Below are 22,015 nucleotides of genomic sequence, written 5' to 3' on the forward strand. Positions count from 1 at the left end.
TAGCTATATTGAACAGTCTCTATCAGCCAGGTGGGCATTATACTGTGACGGTCATTCCAACTATTCTTTGGTAAAAAAGTAGTCCAAAAGTTGGGTGGTAATGATTAGCTGCATTTCTTCTAGTCTTTCACTGCAAAATTAGGGACGACTAACGCATATAGCCCTTGTGTAGCTTTGCGCGAAATTAAAAAGAAACCTGATAGTTTGTGGTGGTGCGCGGATATGAATGCAGAAGAAGATAGTGTGACATTAGAGTGTATTATACTAAGATAAACAACTACAATAATAGAAGTCTATAGTAATAAACATAATTTGATTGCCAGTAAGTGGAAGAGTGAAGATGTTACATGTTGGTTAATAGAATAAATTAACCTTTAATATTGACATTTTTCACTTCCGTGGTAAGTTAAACATAGTTGAAAAATAATAAACATTTTTATGAGCAGTAATAAACTTATTAAGATTGATGTAAAGATAGTACAATTTCAAATATTTCATTTTCAGTTATTAATAACGAATTCTTGGTACGAAATCTGACACATAACAAAGTCGCCGCTACAAGTTCCGCAGTGCATTCTGGTTGCTACTGTAGTCTGATGCTTATACAGTAATAGAAGGACAAACTATTTCTATAGCAATGCGAAGGACGTAACGTAGTGTCTCAGTATGTATTTAGGGTAACAATATACGTTATCTTTGTATTTGAAATTTCAAATTAATTAAATGGATCTCATTAAAATGAGAATTAAAATGTTAATGAATAATTGAATAAGATATTTATCTATATAAATATGTTGGAATATATAAAACCAAGGCCCGTTGGTCTAGGGGTATGATTCTCGCTTTGGGTGCGAGAGGTCCCGGGTTCAAATCCCGGACGGGCCCGTCATGTTTTTACTAATAGCAATACTATATTTGGCAAGATTGAGCAGCAACAATTAAAAGTAATATTTTGAAATATTGTTACAGAGATTCTGGTGAAATTCTTTTACCTATTAAATTAAATTCATAAACATTATTTTACATTTGGATGGAATAGATATGTAAATTCATGATTAATAAATGGTTGTCTTATGACATAAAATGTAGCTTCCCTTGGATGTTATTGTGAAAAAACGCAAAAGTTCCCATAAAACTGCAAAACATAAAATGTGAAACCGTAAATTTGTATGTACCTCTCCACAGATCCAACAAACCTTCATGTAAAATTTGGATAACTTCCACTCCAATTTTGGTGAAGAGCTATCCACATCCTGTGAAGTAGTTACACGGACAAACAACAGACAGCATTATTATATTTATATAAATTAAAGCAACACATAGTATAATATGTAACTTCTGTTTTTGTTGCTTTCACTATCTTTGTTCTTGATACGCAGATGGATTAATAAATAAAAACAATTAATCACGTTATATTATAAAAACCCACACTTACTGAACCAGTTCAAACTTCACTTCAACTTTATCATTTTTAAGCAAATAATGACAAACACTGTGTTTAAAGGAAGAGTACTTTGTGCATTTTCATTAAACAGTGATAATACACTAGCGAAATATTGCATAAGTAATTAAAGAATGAGCGAAACATAACAAATAAAAACGTCAAGTTTCGATAGGCTAGGCTTGTGGTTCTGGTGAGTTGACCTGTGACTGCTTTTAATGTTTGAATTTACGTGTTTCTTTGATCAAGCAGTTTGAAAAATAATAATAATAACGTAGCTAAACTAAAGTGTCTCCACAGCACTAGATATGAAGGATTTGGTGGTTATAAAGATATTTTATTTTTTTATTGAAGTAAGTTGGGCGTGGCCAAATAATTTACGTGCTGAGCACGAATTATAAAATTGATTTTCCGCCTACTGTTGCAAAACATTCTGCATTTGAAAATATCATGGAATGAGTTGTTGTTGTTTTTTATTTCGCTCAAAGCTACACGAGAGCTATCTGCGCAAGCCGTCCCTAATTTTGCAGTGTAAGACTAGAGGGAAGGTAGCTAGTCATCACCACCCACCGCCGACTCTTGGGCTACTCTTTCACCAATGAATAGTGGAATTGACCGATACTTTATAACGCTCCCACGGCTGAAAGGGCGAGCATCTTTGGTGCGACGAGAATTCGAACCCGCTACCTTCAGATTACGAGTAGACGCCTTGTCGGGCCTCTCATGGAATAAATCAACATTATGACTGTTATTTATTATAATATGTAAGATTTGTTTGTGTGTGTTTTCTTATAGCAAAGCGACATCGAGCTATCTGCTGTGTCCACCGAAGGAAATCGAACCCCTGATTTTAGCGTTGTAAATCCGTAGACCAACGGGGCACTAAAATTAGTTTGACTAATTGATTTGTCTAAAAAGTAGAATACCATTTAAAAAGTAATTTACTCTGACTGAGTGTGGCCTAGTGATTAGCTGCTGTAACATGAATTTAAGTGTACACTGACTGAAAAAACGCGCTCTGCACTTTGGAGTCGTTAGTGCGTTTGTTTTTGAATTGTGCACAAAGCTACACGAGAGCTATCTACGGTAGGCGTCCCTAACTTAGCAGGTAAAACTAGAGGAAAGGCAGCTGGTCATCACCACCCACCGCTGGTGCTACTCTTTTATCAATGAATAGTGAGATTGACCGTCATATTATAACGCCCCCACAGCTGAAAGGGCGAGCATCTTTGGTGCGACGAGAATTCGAACCCGCTACCTTCAGATTACGAGTAGACGCCTTGTCGGGCCTCTTATGGAATAAATCAACATTATGACTGTTATTTATTATAATATGTAAGATTTGTTTGTGTGTGTTTTCTTATAGCAAAGCGACATCGAGCTATCTGCTGTGTCCACCGAAGGAAATCGAACCCCTGATTTTAGCGTTGTAAATCCGTAGACCAACGGGTTTCTAAAATTAGTTTGACTAATTGATTTGTCTAAAAAGTATAATACCATTTAAAAAGTAATTTACTCTGACTGAGTGTGGCCTAGTGATTAGCTGCTGTAACATGAATTTAAGTGTACACTGACTGAAAAAACGCGCTCTGCACTTTGGAGTCGTTAGTGCGTTTGTTTTTGAATTGTGCACAAAGCTACACGAGAGCTATCTACGGTAGGCGTCCCTAAATTAGCAGGTAAAACTAGAGGAAAGGCAGCTGGTCATCACCACCCACCGCTGGTGCTACTCTTTTATCAATGAATAGTGAGATTGACCGTCATATTATAACGCCCCCACAGCTGAAAGGGTGAGCATGTTTGGTGTGACGGGGATTCAAACCCGCAACCCTCAAATTACGAGTCAAGTGTCTTAACCACATGGCCATGCTGGGCCGTTATCATTTTTATGAAACGAAACTGGATTAAATTTCGCGTACAGAACATGCCAAAATTGCAAAGCGACAAAATTACTAGACGAAATACATCATTGACAAAATTTCCTGAAAGAATAATTCACATTTATTTTCAATATTTCGCAGTTCATTTATTGCCAAAATTAGTGAAAAAAATATAATAAAAACGGGAAACAGGCGGTAACATTAAAACTTATTGAATGCCTACACCAATAAAAGTACTCAGTATCTATACGGAATTAAAAAGTTATGTTCAACGTTTCAAACAAACATGAGTGCACTGAAAATAAAATGTTATTCCTAAAAAAAATATTTTCTTTCTATTTCTATATCTAGCTTTTTATACTTCAGACACCGAGAGGGCGTGACAACCTTATACATCACAATGACGAATTACGGGCTAACACAACTTCACGTTAATCGAAGCCACAAATCTGGTATCACGATATTTAGAGACAGCCGAATACGATTTCGTTAGCTTTTTTAATTTGTTCAAAAAATGTTAGACAATCAATAAGAACAGCTGGATTTGACAAGAAACGTTAACACACGAACATTTGTATCTAATGCACTGATAATGATATAGAATACTGCTTCTGTTGCTACGTGGTGGGTAACTAGTGTGGAGGGCCCGGCATGGCCAGGTGGGTTAAGGCGTTCGACTCGTCATCTGAGGGTCGCAGATTCGAATTCTTATCGCACCAAACATGCTCGCCCTTTCAGCCGTGGGGGCGTTATAAAGTTTCGGTCAACCCTACTATTCGTTAGGAAAAGAGTAACTCAAAAGTTGGCGGTAGGTGGTGATGACTAGCTGTCTTCTCTCGAGTAGCTTTGCGCGAAATTCAAAACAAATCAAACCAAATTCTTGGACTCTGATACAAGAGTGATCTAAGAGTTGTTTGTGTGATGTGTTGACTTTCTTGTGTATCTGTTTAAAGTAAAGAATGACTGTATCATTCTGCTTATTATACTTATATATTATTAAGATATCAAATAAATGAATATAGCATTCCATGTAGTTTATAACTCCCATTCAAACGTTTTTCACTTATTGACGTACATATGTGCAGTTTTCACACAACACGTTAATAAAAAAGTTATTAAGTTCCTTTTGTTCTATATACTTATTGTTCTGTGCCGCTCATCGGAGACCTTGTCAACCCATGGGGAAGGCTGTCTTAAAGTACTTGATATGTGAAGCTAAACAGCATTTTCCTCATTTGGTAGATCGGGATCAAATTTACAACTTCCATTATTTACTGATGGGAATAACAAGTCACGTGGGTAGCACTAGTCACTCTGGGAAATTACAAGGTTATAATATGATGTTTTTTGAGACTATAACAATTCATCTCAGAGTTAACAATTTACTGGTAATAAGAGAGATTTCAACAGCTTTGGCTGTCTGGTAATGGTGAATTTCCGTCATGTGGAGAACATATTTTGGTTTGTTTTTGAAAAAAATATTGTGTTTACTATGTGTTTAACGTTTGTGTACAGTATCTTTCTTTGTATAAACATAGTCAGAGCAAAGAATTTAAAATCATTTTGTGTAAATATCTTGGTCGAATCATCTATTATTCTGCGTACCTACATTTTCTTGAAGAGTGGTGGGGAATGGATTAGTTTTATCTGCGAATACTAAAAGGTAACATAATTTATGTCAGTCTTGACAAAATTACCTAAGTGTAAATTTTCAAGTAACTATTTTAAATCACTGGGCCACGATGCTAATATAAGAAACGTGACCTAAGGCGAAAATGGTGGATATGTGACGAACCTAAAGAATTACCTAGTTCCGCCATCTAGGACGAAATAATCTGATGTTGATATTTATTTCAGAGATGTTTACACACTTTGTTCATACCACAAGGAGTTAATATCAGTTTTATTTTTGTCATGGTTCGTTGGTTGACTTATCCTGTAAGTTAAACACGACAACCTTTCGATCTTTATATTTGCATTCGGGCCATAAACGTTAATTAAATATAAAAACTTCGTACAGTATTAGTACCATCTGTTAGCCTGCATATGAAACAAAAGTGAAAATCATTGTTAGAAAGACGAGATTAATGCTGATTGTGCAACTTAAAAAACGTCAGGCCTAAACATAATACTATTAGTAGAGTGAAGTAGTAGTAGCAGCGCGAAAGCAAAGTATTCAGCGAGTGAATGCCAAATCGTTGTTAACAGGTTATGAGTCAATTGTTTCTGTCGGCAGAGTGCAGGTCATTCAGTGTAATATTTAGTTTCATGGAAGTTTGTTTGTTTGGAATTAAGCACAAAACTACACCACACGTATCGAAACCCGTTTGTAGTGGTGTGAATCCGCAGACATACAGTTACACTACTTAGGTGCTTCAGGGAAGTATAAGAATTAGCGTAGCCATCACGTTTGTTCAGTTAATTAATCGATTGGCCGTGAAATTATACAAGTTTGATTTATACGTTAGTTGTAACATCATTCATGAGTAAATCACTGCCGATTATGAAAATGTATTTATAACTTTACGCCTGTAGAAACGTTATAAAAGAACTAAACTAATTTTTGATTGTTAAGTGGATTGTACTTGGCCTTATTTTCACCAGATAGTTTACAGAACTATTGGACCAAAACAATAACATCATGTTTTATTTCCTGTCTGTAGATTTTGAAGATTTGTCTATGTACACTAATGCAAATACATAGCGCAGCGAAAATCATTGCTTTTCACTGAAACTTGTAAAACATTTTAGTACTCATAGTGTGTGGATTTATTTAATTGGAATGTACCACTTACATTTATTAAAAATTAGAAAAATAAAACTTTAGTGAACATGAGCCCAGATCCCACCTCGTTGCTTAGATTGTTTATTTGTTTTTGAATTTCGCACAAAGCTACTCGAGGACTATCTGTGCTAGCCGTCCCTAATTTAGCAGTGTAAGACTAGAGGGAAGGCAGTTAGCTAGTCATCACCACCCACCGCCAACTGTTGAGATACTCATTTACCAACGAATAGTTGGTAAAACTATTATAACGCCCCCACGGCTGAAAGGGCGAGCATATTCGGCGCGACGGGGATGCGAACCCGCGACCTTGTGATTACGAGTCGCACGCCTTAACGCGCTTGGCCATGCCGGACCTCGTTGCTTAGAGGCGACTAATACGCGCATTCATGCCTTTCACGTGATGTTACATATCCATACACACAAACTTCACTTTCAGTATTTCTGTTTCGTTTGGTCATGTGCTGAAAAGAAATTTAGACGTGTATGACAAATGATAATAATAATCATACAGCAACGCATTTTATGATTAAGGTTCAAGCTTTATTTCGAACGATTTTTGTTTGACTTAGCGAATAGCCAATTTAGGCTACACGCTAGATTCATCGCGAGAATCGAACCCCGAATAGATGCAAACGAACAAAATAATAAGCTATGAAACGATATTCATGCTTCCTCAAGAATAATCGCACCAGTGATCGAAATGTCGTACCTGTTCTAAAACCAAATCTTACTTACTGTAAAAACTGTAACTTTAATGAAGTATACTTAACTAACTAAACTGAAAACGAAAATATTAATGCATATTAATGTAGATGAAATAATGGCCTATATCTACACACTATGTATTTATTCTTTCAATATTTCGCTATTACAGTTTCGTCAGGCTCTATCGATAATGCGATCAGTGAACATGTAGATTATCGATAGCTCCCTTAGAAGATGCACTTTGGAAACATTCAGATAATAGATGTATAATGGAGATAGAAGTCGTTGTTTTATTTTTATTCATATAAAAACCTTGCAACAAACCCCAGTTTGCTTTAAATAAAATTAAGTGTAATAATATTCATGCTTATCAAATGTAGTTGTAAAATATAATCATTATTTTATTTAAATTCACTTTTATCACATTTAAACATTCTAACCAATAATGCCTCCTTCCAGCGACTCGTGATATAAACTCATTTCTATCGTCTGCTTTTGTTTTTAAGAGTGATCTCAGTGGTTTTCTGTTTTAGAAATGGAAAGATCTGACTGGAGAAATATTTTCTGCCGACAACCAGTTCATTTTCTTTTATTCGATGTTTCTATTCCAATGACATTTGATATTGTAAAAAAAGTGTGTGAAACGCTAGAACAATTGTTTTCGCTTGACATATCTTTGAAAGGTTCATCACGACTGTCATCGTTTGGACTAACTGTTTTGGGAAACTCTGCAAATTGCATCTTTCCTTTGCAACAAGTAAAACCGAATTTTCAAATACTTCCTTCTGCCTTGGAAGAAGTGCTTATACTTTATCAAGAAGCTGCGAGTTTTGGAAACGTTTTTAATTATGATATTTTAATGCATGCTTTTCAAGAAGCAATTGATCAGTATAATCGCTTACGCCAACTTCAGGTAAGCCTAAAACTAACAGTAACTTAGGCAAGATACTATGCCCAATGATTAAACACTATTAAGTTTGATAAGTCACTGAATATCAGATTTATTTACATAAGCGTACTGAATTTAAAGTAAAATTAAAAATAACTTAGACCTGAGTACATTTAGACTTCTTTCACTAAACCTATTTGCTTTGTAAAATTCGTGGAATGTCTAAATATTTTTAATTCATTATGCTATTATAGTAACGTAATTTAATTCAGGTGTGCGCCTTATTTATTATTAGATATAGAGTGAACCAACTCTTTGTGATTGTATTCACCAAATGTAAAATTGAAAATATAATTATGACATGAAAGCATAATACATCTTTTGATTTGCCGCGTCGTTTGCTATGTACTGTAATTTCTATTATTTATGGTTCATCGGCAATATTTGGGTCAATGGTAAGTCTAAGGGCATATAATGCTAAACATTAGGTTTCGATCTCTGCAGTAGGCAGGACAAAGGTACCCCATTGCGTAACTTTGCGCTTAACAACAATTGAACTATAGTACATAACTCACTTCAAATTCAGGGTAGGCCTAGTTGTAGAACTCTGTGATAATTTTAAGAATCAATGTATATAAGCTGTTATCTTGCAATAAAACCAAATGATAACCATCTGAATGTACACTTTCGACCATATTAACTCTCACCAGCTAAGCTCGATTAATGGAGCTTGAAATGGCTGTAAGTCAGGTATACCTGTTGTATTTCGTCATATTAGGAGATGATAATTTAAGTGATCTCATCTTGATTTTTTTCTTTGTCTCAAGTTTACATGTATCACAAGATGAATTTTTAAATTGGAAAGAGGAAAGATATTGCAATAATAATAAAAAAAAAAAAAAAGTTAAAAATAATGAACTTACTGTTCCGGAAGAACACTGAACTAGTTACTGAACATTTCAATATTAGTTAATAACAGACCTTATAACACCAAATTTGTCGTGTTTTTTCTTAACTGAACACGCAACATTTCGCTTTATAGCTTATCAATAAACATTCCAACAGAACACAAAATGTAAATGACAATACAAAGCTTCAGTTGAGCTGTATTTCTTTGTCATATATCCAGATAAAACTAAATTAACCTTAGAGCTGTGGGATAGAATATTCAGTCAAGATACCAATTATGATGTAATGCTATCTACATGTATGAAAAACTGAATCGTGAGAATGGATGAAATATAGAGACTGGACACAAAATGAAACATGGTATGACTAATATTATACATAAAATACAAGAACTGTGTGTATTTGCTTTATTAACACAGGATGACTGTTTGTAACCTATAGCATATCTTCAACTGAACAGGCCGAATCTGTATACCAGACTGGCTAAATATAGCATTCCTTACTATGTATGAAACGTAATTTCCACCCGGTTTCTAGTGTGTAGGTTTTCCCGTGCAACACATGCTAGACAGCTGTTTAGTTAAATTCAGATTTACTCTGTAGTTATCTTGGATGAATTTCTTGTTATAAGATGGGACTGACTGTTTGATAGTTGCACAGAAATAAGTTGACTACAGATTACCCTAGCTTGATGAGGAGAAATTTTAGTGCTGTGACCATGGAAAAATTTGTGGGGTTCTCTGTACTTACTAATGTCCATACTAGCTCTTGCTTATTAATCTCCCAAATTTAAGAGTTTAAAGAAACACCTTTACCTGAAGAATGGCTCATTCCCAAAGTAGAAATACTATTAACCTAGGAAGAGAGTTTTTTTTGGAAAGAGACATTGTATGAGAGAGATGTCAACTTGAAGAGAAGTTTGTATGCTTAGAATTAAGCACAAAGCTATACAATGGGCTATCTGTGCTTTGCCTACCACGGGTATCAAAACCTGGTTTCTAGCAGTGCGAGTCCACAAATATACTGCTGTGCCACTGGGGAGCAGAAGAGAACTTCTGTTTGTGACACAAGACTTGTTACACTGCTAAGATCCTCAAAATTTATCGATCTACAGCCACAGACTCAGCATAATCATTTGATGCCTGGTGCATCCAGACCAACAGAATGAACCATACTCATGAGGGTCAATCTAAATACAAGGAAAATGGCAGAGATGAAATGGCAACTGGCAAGTTTTATAAAATTTAGAGGTGTCTCTACAGAATTCCTGGGCTATCACTAGCCAGAATATCACAGTTCAAGCTCTGGAAAAGGCCATCTACAACCAGCCAAGAAGGATTGTAAGTGCTCCTACAGATGACCACTGCCAGTCAAAGCTGTTTCTCTGGTTGTTGAGACGACAGGAACCCATGGGTCTGATAAGTATCTTGTAATGGTAACCATGACTCACACTGATAGCATGGGTTGCAGAAGGCTGTATGGTCAATTGTCACAAGCAACTCATTGCCCTGCTGCTTGGACTAGGAGCTGATTACTCATCTAAGTGTTGGAGTTCTTGTACAACAGGGTTTTTTATCTCAACCATACATTGGCTGAGAATCCACAAATAAGATGCTTTGGCTCACACCACAGATCCCTGTCAGTGAGACAAAGCAGATTTGCCTAAATGTAATTGCCTAAACTGGCTGGACTCAGGAACAGGTAGTCTAATGTTTGATTCTGAGCCTGAAGTGTTCAGCCCTTGATGCCACTGAGCATTTACACAAGGAGTAATAAAAGAACTGGGATAAAGTCATACCCAAGTTACATCACCAATTTAATGCTGTGGAGATTCAGGCAATCCATTGGGCTGAATTCAAGGTTTGGAGGAGAACTTGAAGTGATAGAATGGATACATAAATGCACACTATATGCCAATTTTATTGCAATGTCTACCTTGCAATGGCAACAGCAACTCTAAAGGGCATACTAATAGAGAATCTTGTTAAGCAACTTTCTGGTTGAACACCACCTGAGCATAAGGCAGTTTCATTCGAATGAAATATTAACTTTTGGTCATTCATTAGATAAGGAAAGCCCACAACAAAAGCTGTAGTGTCTATTCTTCAGATGGATCAACCTACTTGGGTACTTCCATCACCTCAAGCTAGAACTACATTGAGAACTAACCTCTTGGTGAAACGTCCCAGTGCGGCAATAAAAACATAGTGGTTCCCAGTGAACAGGCAGAGTTTTCCACGTCCATCCATGGGACATATGAAACAGCCAATAATAATAATGATGCCATCTGGATGCATACAACAGAAGTATCACTACCAGCTGAGGGCTTAGAAAATACTATTCAACCAAGTGCACCCTTAATCTGCTAAGCAGTAAAGTAGGGTAGGCTATTGGTATTGTCCAATGGTTCAGTGAGCCCACAACAACCAGCAGCAAATAGTGGATTCTGTAGTAATTGTTTTGAAAAGCTAATGGAACCCAAGTCAAATCCAGCCATGGGCTTGTGGGAGTATAGTAAACTTCTTGCACTAACGAGTTTAGTGATTAATCCAACTTTCTCAGGTGTAGATGAAACATGTTATATATTTGTAAGGGTACAGGGGTGAGAGATTGAGTTTCTAGTTGTCACAGGAGTTACCAAAACAATGACAGACCTAATACATCAAGCCTTCTAAGTGTGACCACCTCTCCAGCAACTTAATACAGGCTTTGTTTAGAGAAATGGTGATAGACCAGCCATTAAAAATAGAGTTAGAGGTTTGGAAATGTTACTCATAGAACAAGGAATTATCTTCAATCTGGTATTAATACCATCAAGTTGGGTGTACTGCAGAAAATACCTCTATATACACAAGTGGTTTACTACAAACAAAGTGTAATATATCAGTCTTGTACAACACAGTTATAAAAGTCGCACATAAAGTAAACTGTTTCTTCTCCAAAAAGTAGGCAGCATTAGCTCATACAGTCATCTGAAACAAACAAATGGATGTCATGACTAACACTTCAGGAGCTCTGAGAAGAGCAAATGAAGGATCCCAAGCAGCACTAATACAAAAATATAGCAAATAACCTGTGGCAATCCATGGGACAATAAAAGTGCATGAAGGTATATTGTACTTCACTATAAACCACCAAGTCATGGCACTCAGACTGTGCTGCACTTAGTATATAATTCTTCCCAGAATAATATGGCAAGAAGTTCTTCAGTTTTTGCATAATACAAAGATTGGAGGGCACTGAGGTACTACCTAAGATTTGGCTGCATCCGAGACAAGTTGTTCAGTGTTGGTGTGAATAATGTGTGGTGCATGCCACTCAGAAGATGATCTTGGATATACTCATTGCTTTGACTACTTCATGCAGGGACTGAGACTTATCCATTAGTTGATATATATACTTTGTTGTTGATGCATTGGCAGAGAACTGGGGCACCATACAAAAAGACAAGGATCAAGGACCCAGTTTCAACAGCCAGACTCTGTGATAAGTTGTCCAAAGTGTTAGGTGTAATGGAGGTTTGCTCTTCACCTTATCTCTCCCAGTCTGATGGTTTGACAGGATTGGTAATACAGACTACCAAGCATATGCTTCTGAAGTTTATTAATCATGGCTAGATTGACTGGGATGAACATTTTCCATATGTGGCAACATCATTCACAGCAATAGAGCAGGTATCAACAGGATGTTTGCTCAAAATGTTTGTGCTGGTGCAGAAACTACTATTCCCTGTTGATGTGAAATATAGCCCTCCCCTATGAGATGTCCCACAATTTCCATATGTTTTTTTTGTTTGTTTGGAATTTCATGCAAAGCTATACGAGGAATATTCACACTAGTCATCCCTAATTTAGCACTGTAAGACTAGAGGGAAGGCAGCTAGTCATCACCACCCACTGCAAACCTTTGGGCTACTCTTTTACCAACAAATAGTGGGATTGACTGTCACATTATATTGCCCCCATGGCTGAAAGGGTGAACATGTTTGGTGTGACGGGGATTCAAACCCGCAATCCTCAGATTATGAGTCAAGTGCCTTAACCACCTGGCCATGCCGGGCATCATATGGAGGAGCCAGAGTCAACAATGGTTGAAGTTAACTTCAGCTGGGAAGACCCACCTTAAAATAGAAGTACTATATATTATGATTTAGAAAATTTAAGATTACACCTTTATAAAATTACTAAAAACAAAAAACAGTAAGTTACCATTGCATAGCAATATTTTCTACAAGTAATTCAACACTGAAATATCAAAGGCTTACAATTTATCAATCTAACAGCAAGAAACATTATTCCTTTCTACCATTTTAATAATTGAACATATGAATTTCATTTCTTTATTTCTAAAGAAATATTTTAATTTAAATCAGAATAATCAGATCCATTATTTGTATGTTCATTAACATTCACACCATTTATCTTTACTGCAGTGTCTGAAATGTTTGTGCTATTTTTAAATAGAATGTGAAAAATTTGGCTATTGGTAAGTTCAAAACCTACCTCTACTATTTACTCATTCCATGCTCCTGTTATTTTTGCATATATTTCCTTACTTTTAAAATTTCAGCAACAATTTAATTATTAACAATTCTGGATTTATTATATGTAGAACAACAAATACTACTTTGACATCCGTTTGAATCTAGTCTACCTTTAGCTATGACTTCCAAGACGGTATTAGTATTAGTTGATAGTTTTAGAAAAACAGCAATAAAACATGTATGAGGCAATTTTAACTTTTTTCTCAGTGATATATATATATATATATTATATATATATATAGTTAAGATGTAATATATTGTACTGTTTATTGTTTAGTGGCTTGAAAGATCTACAGTTTATATAATCTCAATGAATTAAAGGATCATAATAGTGGCACAATAAAGGGTAAATATTAAATGTAAAGAAACATGTTTTTACCTTATGAACGATAGTATATAATTGTTCGAGCTGGTGGAAAAACTTTAGATGCTGCAACAATTGCTGTTGAAGTACTACTAACTATAAGCCAAATTGTCACATTGATTACAGATGTTTTGTAGGTCTGATTCCTGCCAAGAACACAAGAGTATAACACATCTTTTCTTTCTTCAATATTGTTTTGATAAGCTAAAGCAAGACAGGAAGATAACTATGTAATTGTTCTGACAAGTTCAACCGGAACATGAAAAGAATTATGTAACTGACCTATGTTATTGTTCTGATGGTTTCGACCAATCAAGGCAATGCAATACTTTATTACTGTAGAGTACAGCTGAACAATCCTGGTATTAATGCTTTAATTATTATTATTATTATTATCATTAGCAACGAACACATCTATCACTCTTACTAACTTCTGCTGTCCCTAATGAGAGAATACTCTTTGTTTGAGTGTTAATGTGACATTTTTCTTCTACACTAACAACAGCCAAAAAATTAATAGCAGGATTTTTGAGTATTTAATAGAGCTTTCATAAGATTAAAATAATATATTAATAATTTTAAAATGCCAGGCCAGGGCTCTTAAACATGACACAATGAATTCCAAACTTCTAACTCAACAATATAAACTTTTCACAAAATAAATTAGGAAAAAAAAAAGGGGTGAAAAAAAACAAACTTTGTAAGTTATCACAGAATCTGATACAACATTTACAAGGATTAATTATAACAGGGAACATTCATAATCTTTAACCATGATTCAAATAATATCCAACTGAGAACCCCACGTTCTCTAGTGTCTGGCTTATGCAGCCTTCATTTCTTTTCTTTTTATGTATAATTTTGTTGGTGACCAGACCACAAGATACAGTTCAATGCAAGGTGATTACTGGCTGTTGACAACCAGATAAACTTATTTACATAGTGAGAAATTAATTAATTTATGGTCATAGTAAACTAGCTAGGTAAATATTAAATACTTCAGTAACAGCTAGTGCCAATCGTTTAGTTTTACAATGAGACTAATGTTATAATTAAGTATAATGTTACACAATGAATGCATGGCACAATGTCTGGAATTTTCTTGAAAGTAAAGGAAATGTTTTGAGCCATAAAAACTGACTGACACTAGAGTATATGATTGTTCATTAGTGAACCTGTTATAATAAATGATTATTGATTTAGCAAAGTTATTAAGCATTGTATTTGTTTGGTAATAACAAACAACTGTTTAATAAGTTTACTAATGCAATATTACAAAACTGAGTTTGTATTTCAAAGAAGTACAAGATATATATAAGTTGTCACCAAGAAAATAAGCAAGTGAAACTTTTGTGTTATCTTAAGGTTAGGCCCATCATAGACATTAGTGTGACTAACTTTTAAATCTTGAAAACATAAAGGTTTTAGTTATCATTAAATGGACTGGAATTTACATTATCTGAAATAATCCAAAAGAATCTGCCCAACAATAAAAACCATTACAACAAATATCCAATAATGATGGTTAAAACAGTTTACAATGAAACTTTATATGATTTAGAAAATTACTTGGAGTGCTTTTGACATATTTGTATTCTTTTCATTGAGGGAAAAAAAACTGAAGCTAATGAGATAAATTTATTACTCAGGTTTTTTTAACTCATCAGTTCAGAATCCTAAAATGAGAATACTTACGCTCATACACATTTATAAAAAAAATTATAAAATTGTATGTGTTTATATATATATATACACACAAATAAACCAAACTTTTAACAACAATTTAGGGTTTCACTGTTCATAAGATAAATAAGTCACTGATATAATTTTACTTAAGACCCTTAAAAATTTTGAACTAGTGTGTTTTCTCAATATCTGGTTCTTACAACTAGATACCTGACTGTACTGATGTTTCATATCTGTGGCCTAATCAATGTTTTTTGTTATTTTTTCAGCACAGCCTCATAAAAGAAAGGTAGTTTCCAAAATTGACATCATACAGTGGAATAGATAGAACACAAAATAAACATAGCTTTGCATTTTTACCACAGAGGAATTATCAACTTTCTGTAGTTTAAAAGTTTAATGAAAGAATTAAATAAATCTTGCTAAATTTCACCTGGCTATAGTTACAACAGGAATTTGATTGTATATTTAGACCATTTATAAAATGTGTTTGTAATCATTTTCTTTTTTTTAAATGACAGAATGTGCAAACAATAAAAGAAGGTACACCACAACTTCAAATAACTCTGTTGTCCTGTAAAAATAGTCATGTGTTAATTCCCTGCATTGACAGTGTAACATCTTCTTTGGATCTAACCTTTATAAGGAAAATTGAGGTAAGTCTGTATTTGTGTATGTACCTATCAAAGAACTTATTTTAAGTAATAACAAAAATAATAAGTTTTTTTCTTACTTGTGCCAGGAGGAAGGTAACTGTAGAACCTCGAGAAAAGTATATTTCTCTCACGAAATAAAACCAGCATGTACTCTTTACTTTTCACTTATAATGATAAAAAAAGGGCTGAATTCACTATTAACTACACTTTATTGGCTATATGAAAAAAATCATGCAATGTAAATTAAATAGTAATTGTAATAACTCAGTTTTTTATTTTCACAATTCTTAAAATGATTGCATGAAAATTCTTTAGATTCTGGCCTACTATTATGTAGTTTCATTAATCAAGATAAAATATATATGTTTGTATGGAGAATATCCAGATAATGCCTTCTTTTTAGTACTTATACATATCCATGGACAAAATTAGACCAAGTCATGGTAATACAGTAAATTCTAATATAATGAGTAGTACTTAATGCTCAATATCAAACTGCTCAGTTCTGTCATTTTAAAACTTGACATTGACTAAGTGGGGATACATAGAGATATTTGAGTAAAATATGCAAAAGTAGCATTTCTGATATCAAATGTAAGAGGGACTAACAGTTTATCATATACCAATTTGATGATTAAATTTACCATTTACATACAAGATGTACTTTCAAACTCCATTACTAACTGTCTTTTTATGAAATAAAGGCTTCTCAGTGGACCAATAAAAACTTTTTTTTAAAGATTCCTTTTTCTAAAAATATAGAGTAAATTGTGCTTCCATAAATTAAAATATGTATAGTTATGTTAGTACAAAATTCAACAATGTATTTAGTTCTCGTATTTCACTGAATTCATATTCTGATGAAACCATAGAAAATGTGGTGTTTTGGCCACTAAGATATGTTCTAAATGTTCTTTTAAAACTCAAAATAATCTCTGAAAATGTTGATACTGTGAGTACTTACCCTACCTTCAGAGGTTTTAATTAGTGTTCCATATTTTTGCACTTGTTAACAGAATTCTTGAACTCAATTAAACATTGAATTTATGAGCAAATCTGTTTTAAACTCGCAAATAAAACATGTTCAAAAATACTTATTGCATGTGCATTTTTTTAAAATATAAAAAGTAATGTACTTTTTATTAATGTAACTTTAGATAAATAGCACTCAAAATTGGCCATCAAAAAATTATTTTGATGTTATTGCATCACAAAATTATCACTTACAAATTTTGTAGCAGAAAAAGGTTTTTCCTACATTTTAATAACACATCCATCCATATAAGTTGCTACTAGAAGACTTAACAGTTATACATATCATTTGTTTATATTCATATCCAACAAATGGACAAACATCAACTTTCTCAAATTATATTCATCTTCTAGTAAAACATGTTGAAACTTGACAGAATAGAGTTGTAGTATTTCAGTCCATTGTTTTAAAACTAAGGCCTATCAAATTTATAATGTAAAAGTTGTTTACAAAACTCGCTAGTAAGCAACAACATTTGCACTTTCAGGGTTAAAAATTAAATGATCGAATGACCACACCCTTGATAAAGATACGTGGAGATGACCGAATACATTGGTTCAACAAAATGCAACCTTTAAGGACAGGCATCCATTTCCCAAAATTATATAAACATATAAAAATAATTTATATTTATTATTTATCCTATATTAATCAACAATAAAGAAAATAATCTTGTTTCTTAAATTTTAAACATTTCACCAGTAGATCTGGAAATATTACACTGGATTTTTGTTATATTTCCATTTTAAAACATCTGAGCACAGCTTATAAAGAGTACCACATTATTTCAACCCTTTATTTGAAACACCCGCATAGTTGGAAGTCAACACAAAGGTACTTGTATATATAGTTTTGTGATGGATAACTTAGAACAGGAATTTTTACTCAAAATCAATCTGAGAAATAGTTCTGTGAGGTGAAAACTCCACAGATAAGGTTACATAGATAATTTAAAGCAACTTTGCTTATAATAAGTTGAAGAATGCTAACAAATTAAACTCTCTCTTTTTCTTTTCTATCCCCATCTAATTAATATCTTTTATGCAATCTGACCCAAAAAATTTTTAAAAATCAGTTAATCCTTTCAAAATGACCAAATAAACACTTGTATATAGGTTATTAATATAAAGTAAGTTTAGAATGACTAACAAACACCAGTATTTGGGTTATTTTAATAAAGTAGGTTTAGAATGACCTAATAAACACCAGTATTTGGGTTATTTGAATAAAGTCGGTTTAGAATCAGGTAAGTTTATAGTGTGGTGTGAATATGATTAGGGGTTAACCATAAATATATTTGAAGACTTTATTTTATATATTTCTTAGGTACTATCTATCTCCAATCTGTGCAGTGCTTTTTCTAATGATGGGCAAGAAAACAGTGTAAATAAAAGATTGGAGGGAACTAATCTAGATTCCCCAAATATTCATCAAAAAGACCAAGCACATTCTGCATCATCTGAAACTGTAGAAAGTTTAAGTGGTGGAGTGGTTGAGTTTCTTACTTTAAATTTTGATCCATACAGCGTAGAAAACTTCTTTAAAAAATGGCTTCATGACGTCAACACTGATACAGAAAGTGTGAGGTTAATCTTTTCAGGAGGAGAATTATCAGAACAATTCATTATCAAATGTGATGCCCAGGAATGAATGATCAATCCAGAAATTGTTCCTTTCAGTAGCCAGTTTTTTCTCTCACTAGATACAAGCTTCACACAAACAGCCAATTCCAGCCAAGCTAAAAACATAACCAAAAAAGTACCAGTTTATGACCTAGAAATAGAAAGCACAATAAAAATTTCTGGACTTTGCGATTCTGTCCTCTTTGGTCTTCCTGTTATTATTTTTGCAACTCGTTGTTGGAAGATGGAATGGGAAGAGTTAGAATCTAATCAAAAACAGTTTGTTGCATTAAACAACCTATTGAAAGAACAGGATGTGGTGCTGTTAGCACGAAGACAGGCTAAGCTTTACATTTCTAATGCAGGCAGCAGAGGGAGACCACCTAATGGTTACTACGTTATCTTCCCATCTAATAATCAGTCAATGTTAATCAAAAGTATTATCACCAAGGAATTTCTACTTCCAAATGTGATGGGTTGTGTAACAGAAGAAATAACGCCCTCTGAAGAAGCTAAAACCAGAGTATCGGATTATCTTAAAAACGTGGAATGTTGGGAAACCTACAATCCACTCTCAGTTTCATGTGGATTGTATTCACACTTGGCTAACAGTCTAAGAAAAAATAAATCACAGAGGGTTTGTAAAAATGTAATTTCTTCTAACAGTCAGGGTGGTAAGGTACGGCAACTTACGCCTTGTCCAAACACCTCAAATAAAAGGTTAAGAAAAATTCCCCAAACACAAGAAACAGAAATTACATTTATAGATGTTGGAAATAAGAAAAATTTCCTAAGCACTTCAAACAGTAAAATATCTCATTTATTAAACAGAAACTTTCCAAAAGACTTGTGAAATTATAATGGAATGTGTAATAATTGTAAAAGAAACTGAACAACTGTCACATTTTTGCAAGCAGCATATATTTTTATTCATATAGTGAAATTAATGGTATTGTGCTTGAAAAATATATATAACATTAAATACTATACAGTTTTGAAATTAACCACATATTTTTGATCAATCATAATACATCATACACATGACTAGTTCATGAATTGTATCACAATAACTTTATATCAGATAGTGTGATGATTGTAATACTTTATCAACTACTAACAATTAAGTTCTTAATTTTTATCACAATATGAGTTTATGATGTTACAACTGTGTAACAATAATAGATTTTGCAATCCTCAAATAGTTCCTCTACAAAAACATATTACAGTAAATCTGTTTTAAGGCCTTAAGTAATGAAAAGTGTAAACAGAGTTTGTGAACACGAATTATTCAAAATTATTTAATTACATTTCAAGTTTCAAGTAGTGATGAACCAAATGAAATAATATGATTTAAACATAAATTAAGACATTGTTTTGAAAATTTCAGTTTGTTCTACATATAGTTTGTGCCATTCATTTACCAGGTAAAAAAAATGGTTCGTCTACTCCAGTCATGTCTTTCTGGAAAGATAAAGAAACAGTTACATCTAGAGAAATTAGTTATCTATGTAAAACTATAGATCTTGCATATAATCCCCCCCCCACAGTTAATATTAAGTGATGTATTCATTCCAAAGTAAATGTAACTTAGATTTCTGGTTAACTTCTTCATAAAAAAGATGAAACTACATAAAATATAACATCGTGGTGAAAGAAGCAAATGGATCCGAAAATTTTAAAGATAATTAAAAAAGAAATAAGACATCATCTTATCAACACATTTTCATTTACAGTAACTTTAAAATATAAGCTACAAGCATAAAGAAAACTGAAGTCACCATCAAGTAAAGTCTAATCCCACCATTTCTACTTTAAAGTAATATATAAAATTAAATTCTACATTAATTAATGTATGTTTTTGTAGAAGTATATTTGAATGAAGATCAAAGTTTGAAACTAAGGTTAAAGGAAACAAAAAAATTATTTAACTGTGGAGTGTAATACTATTCAGCATCTTGCACTGTTCTTAAAAATAAGTATATAATAAATATATATTTAGGTTTTCAATATTGAATAAAAAAATAAAATATATGACCCTTAAGAAAAATACCATTGTTGGCTTTTCACACTTTACAAAAGTACTGAACTTGTTTATTCTAGAAATATCAGAACAAACACAAAAAATTTGTGAGTTGCACCATTTTCAGACATTATATTAATTATTGTTTCTGACACCAAAGACACAAAATTTTTATTGGATTTTTAAATGAACAAACACAAACATATGACATGTTATTAACCTATTACTTTTTGAAAGTATTTTTAGTTTATAATGTTCCATAAATATGCTGAAATTACAGGCCAAATAGTTTGGGAAAAAATAAGAACTAAAGAGTATGACATACCTTTTATTGTTAGTGCAAGTAATACACAGACAATTGATAAAGAATTTCCATGACTTGATATAAATGTGTTTAGCTCCTTGGGAATTTTGTAAGAAGGCACACAAAGTCAAACAAAAGAACAAAATTTGGAAGCATCCACTTACAATATGAAAATCAGTTATCATTATGTATATATATATATATATATGAATTCTGTGGATATTTTAGAAATACTGGAGTTCCATTGTAAACTGAATATGACATAAGTTCAAAACATTCTTCTGTACTATATTTTAATTAAAGTTTTAATATCCATACCAGCTGTGTTGATAATACATTTTTACTTCAAGTGGGTTTCATGTCATCATGAATTACTTCAATAATTTTGGTTAAATATTGTTACAATAATTTTACAAACCCATGTGTAAAAGCAAAAAAGAGTACGATATAACATGTCAACTGAATTATTTTTGCCATATCAAGTGACAATAAAGCTTGTAGAGTATTTTTGTTCCATGTGACCAGAGAAACAAAAGTTGTGAGATAAATATTCAACATGAACAAAATACAAGAGGGCACTATTGTAATAGCCACACAACAGTTGTAATGGTCAGTACTTTTAGTGTTTTCCCTACTTAATAATCAAAGTCAGTGTAAAACAAGAGGCAATGTTGAACAGTTTATTTACGTTATCGTCAAAGATATTCTTGAATTTATTCATTAGCCTCTGTAAACAGAAAATGTCTTTTATGTAACTGTTTTTTGGGTGCAACTAATATGAAGTTATAACAGCTTCACTTTTGTGATGTTTCAAGCTAATTCTTTTCCTCAGGGGATGGGAAATTAAGTTTTAATGTTGAACAAAACAACAGTAAGTCAAATCAGTATAGTAAGAAGTAGTACTTCTTACTACTTACATGTTTACTAACTCATACCAACAGATATTACAGCTGTGGAATAATTACTTTTTGCTACTATTAGAGTGTTTTAACAGAATTTTTAAGGCTCAACCTATTAAGTCAACTTAATCAAGTGCATGTCATACTCTTTTACAGAGTTACATTAATTAGATTCAAACTTTAAATGAAGAAATTCATTAATAATGTATGTTAGAAACCCTTTATCAGTTTCAGAACATCCAACCAATTAAAACACAAACTATGGATATTAACATGACA

At 33.2% G+C, this 22,015-nt stretch overlaps 3 protein-coding genes and 1 non-coding gene across 4 annotated transcripts in view; 3 read left to right on the top strand and 1 right to left on the bottom strand.

The window, feature by feature from the left end:
• Nucleotides 1–813: 813 nt before the first annotated feature.
• On the top strand, nucleotides 814–885 carry TRNAP-UGG (transfer RNA proline (anticodon UGG)). Its single transcript has one exon. It is a non-coding gene; the product is annotated as a tRNA-Pro (tRNA).
• Nucleotides 886–7,292: 6,407 nt separating this feature from the next.
• Nucleotides 7,293–21,151, top strand: LOC143236815 (meiosis 1 arrest protein-like). The gene is made up of 3 exons (XM_076475412.1): nucleotides 7,293–7,724; nucleotides 15,724–15,858; nucleotides 18,218–21,151. Exons 1-3 carry the CDS (start codon nucleotides 7,347–7,349, stop codon nucleotides 18,539–18,541), a joined length of 837 nt encoding a protein of 278 aa, XP_076331527.1. The 5' UTR covers nucleotides 7,293–7,346; the 3' UTR covers nucleotides 18,542–21,151.
• LOC143236816 (meiosis 1 arrest protein-like) lies at nucleotides 18,542–21,151 on the top strand. The gene has a single exon (XM_076475413.1). The coding sequence runs from the start codon at nucleotides 18,542–18,544 to the stop codon at nucleotides 19,364–19,366; it is 825 nt and encodes a 274-aa protein (XP_076331528.1). The 3' UTR covers nucleotides 19,367–21,151.
• The window catches only part of LOC143236818 (intraflagellar transport protein 27 homolog), a 31,190-nt gene continuing 28,592 nt past the window's right edge, over nucleotides 19,418–22,015 (bottom strand). Inside the window, exon 7 of the mRNA XM_076475415.1 lies at nucleotides 19,418–19,974. Coding sequence (XP_076331530.1) covers nucleotides 19,927–19,974 — 48 coding nt within the window. The 3' untranslated portion in view covers nucleotides 19,418–19,926. The remainder of the gene's footprint in view (nucleotides 19,975–22,015) is intronic.

Source organism: Tachypleus tridentatus, chromosome 13, assembly GCF_004210375.1.
Source record: "Tachypleus tridentatus isolate NWPU-2018 chromosome 13, ASM421037v1, whole genome shotgun sequence".
In the NCBI taxonomy this organism is placed as follows: Eukaryota; Metazoa; Arthropoda; class Merostomata; order Xiphosura; family Limulidae; genus Tachypleus; species Tachypleus tridentatus.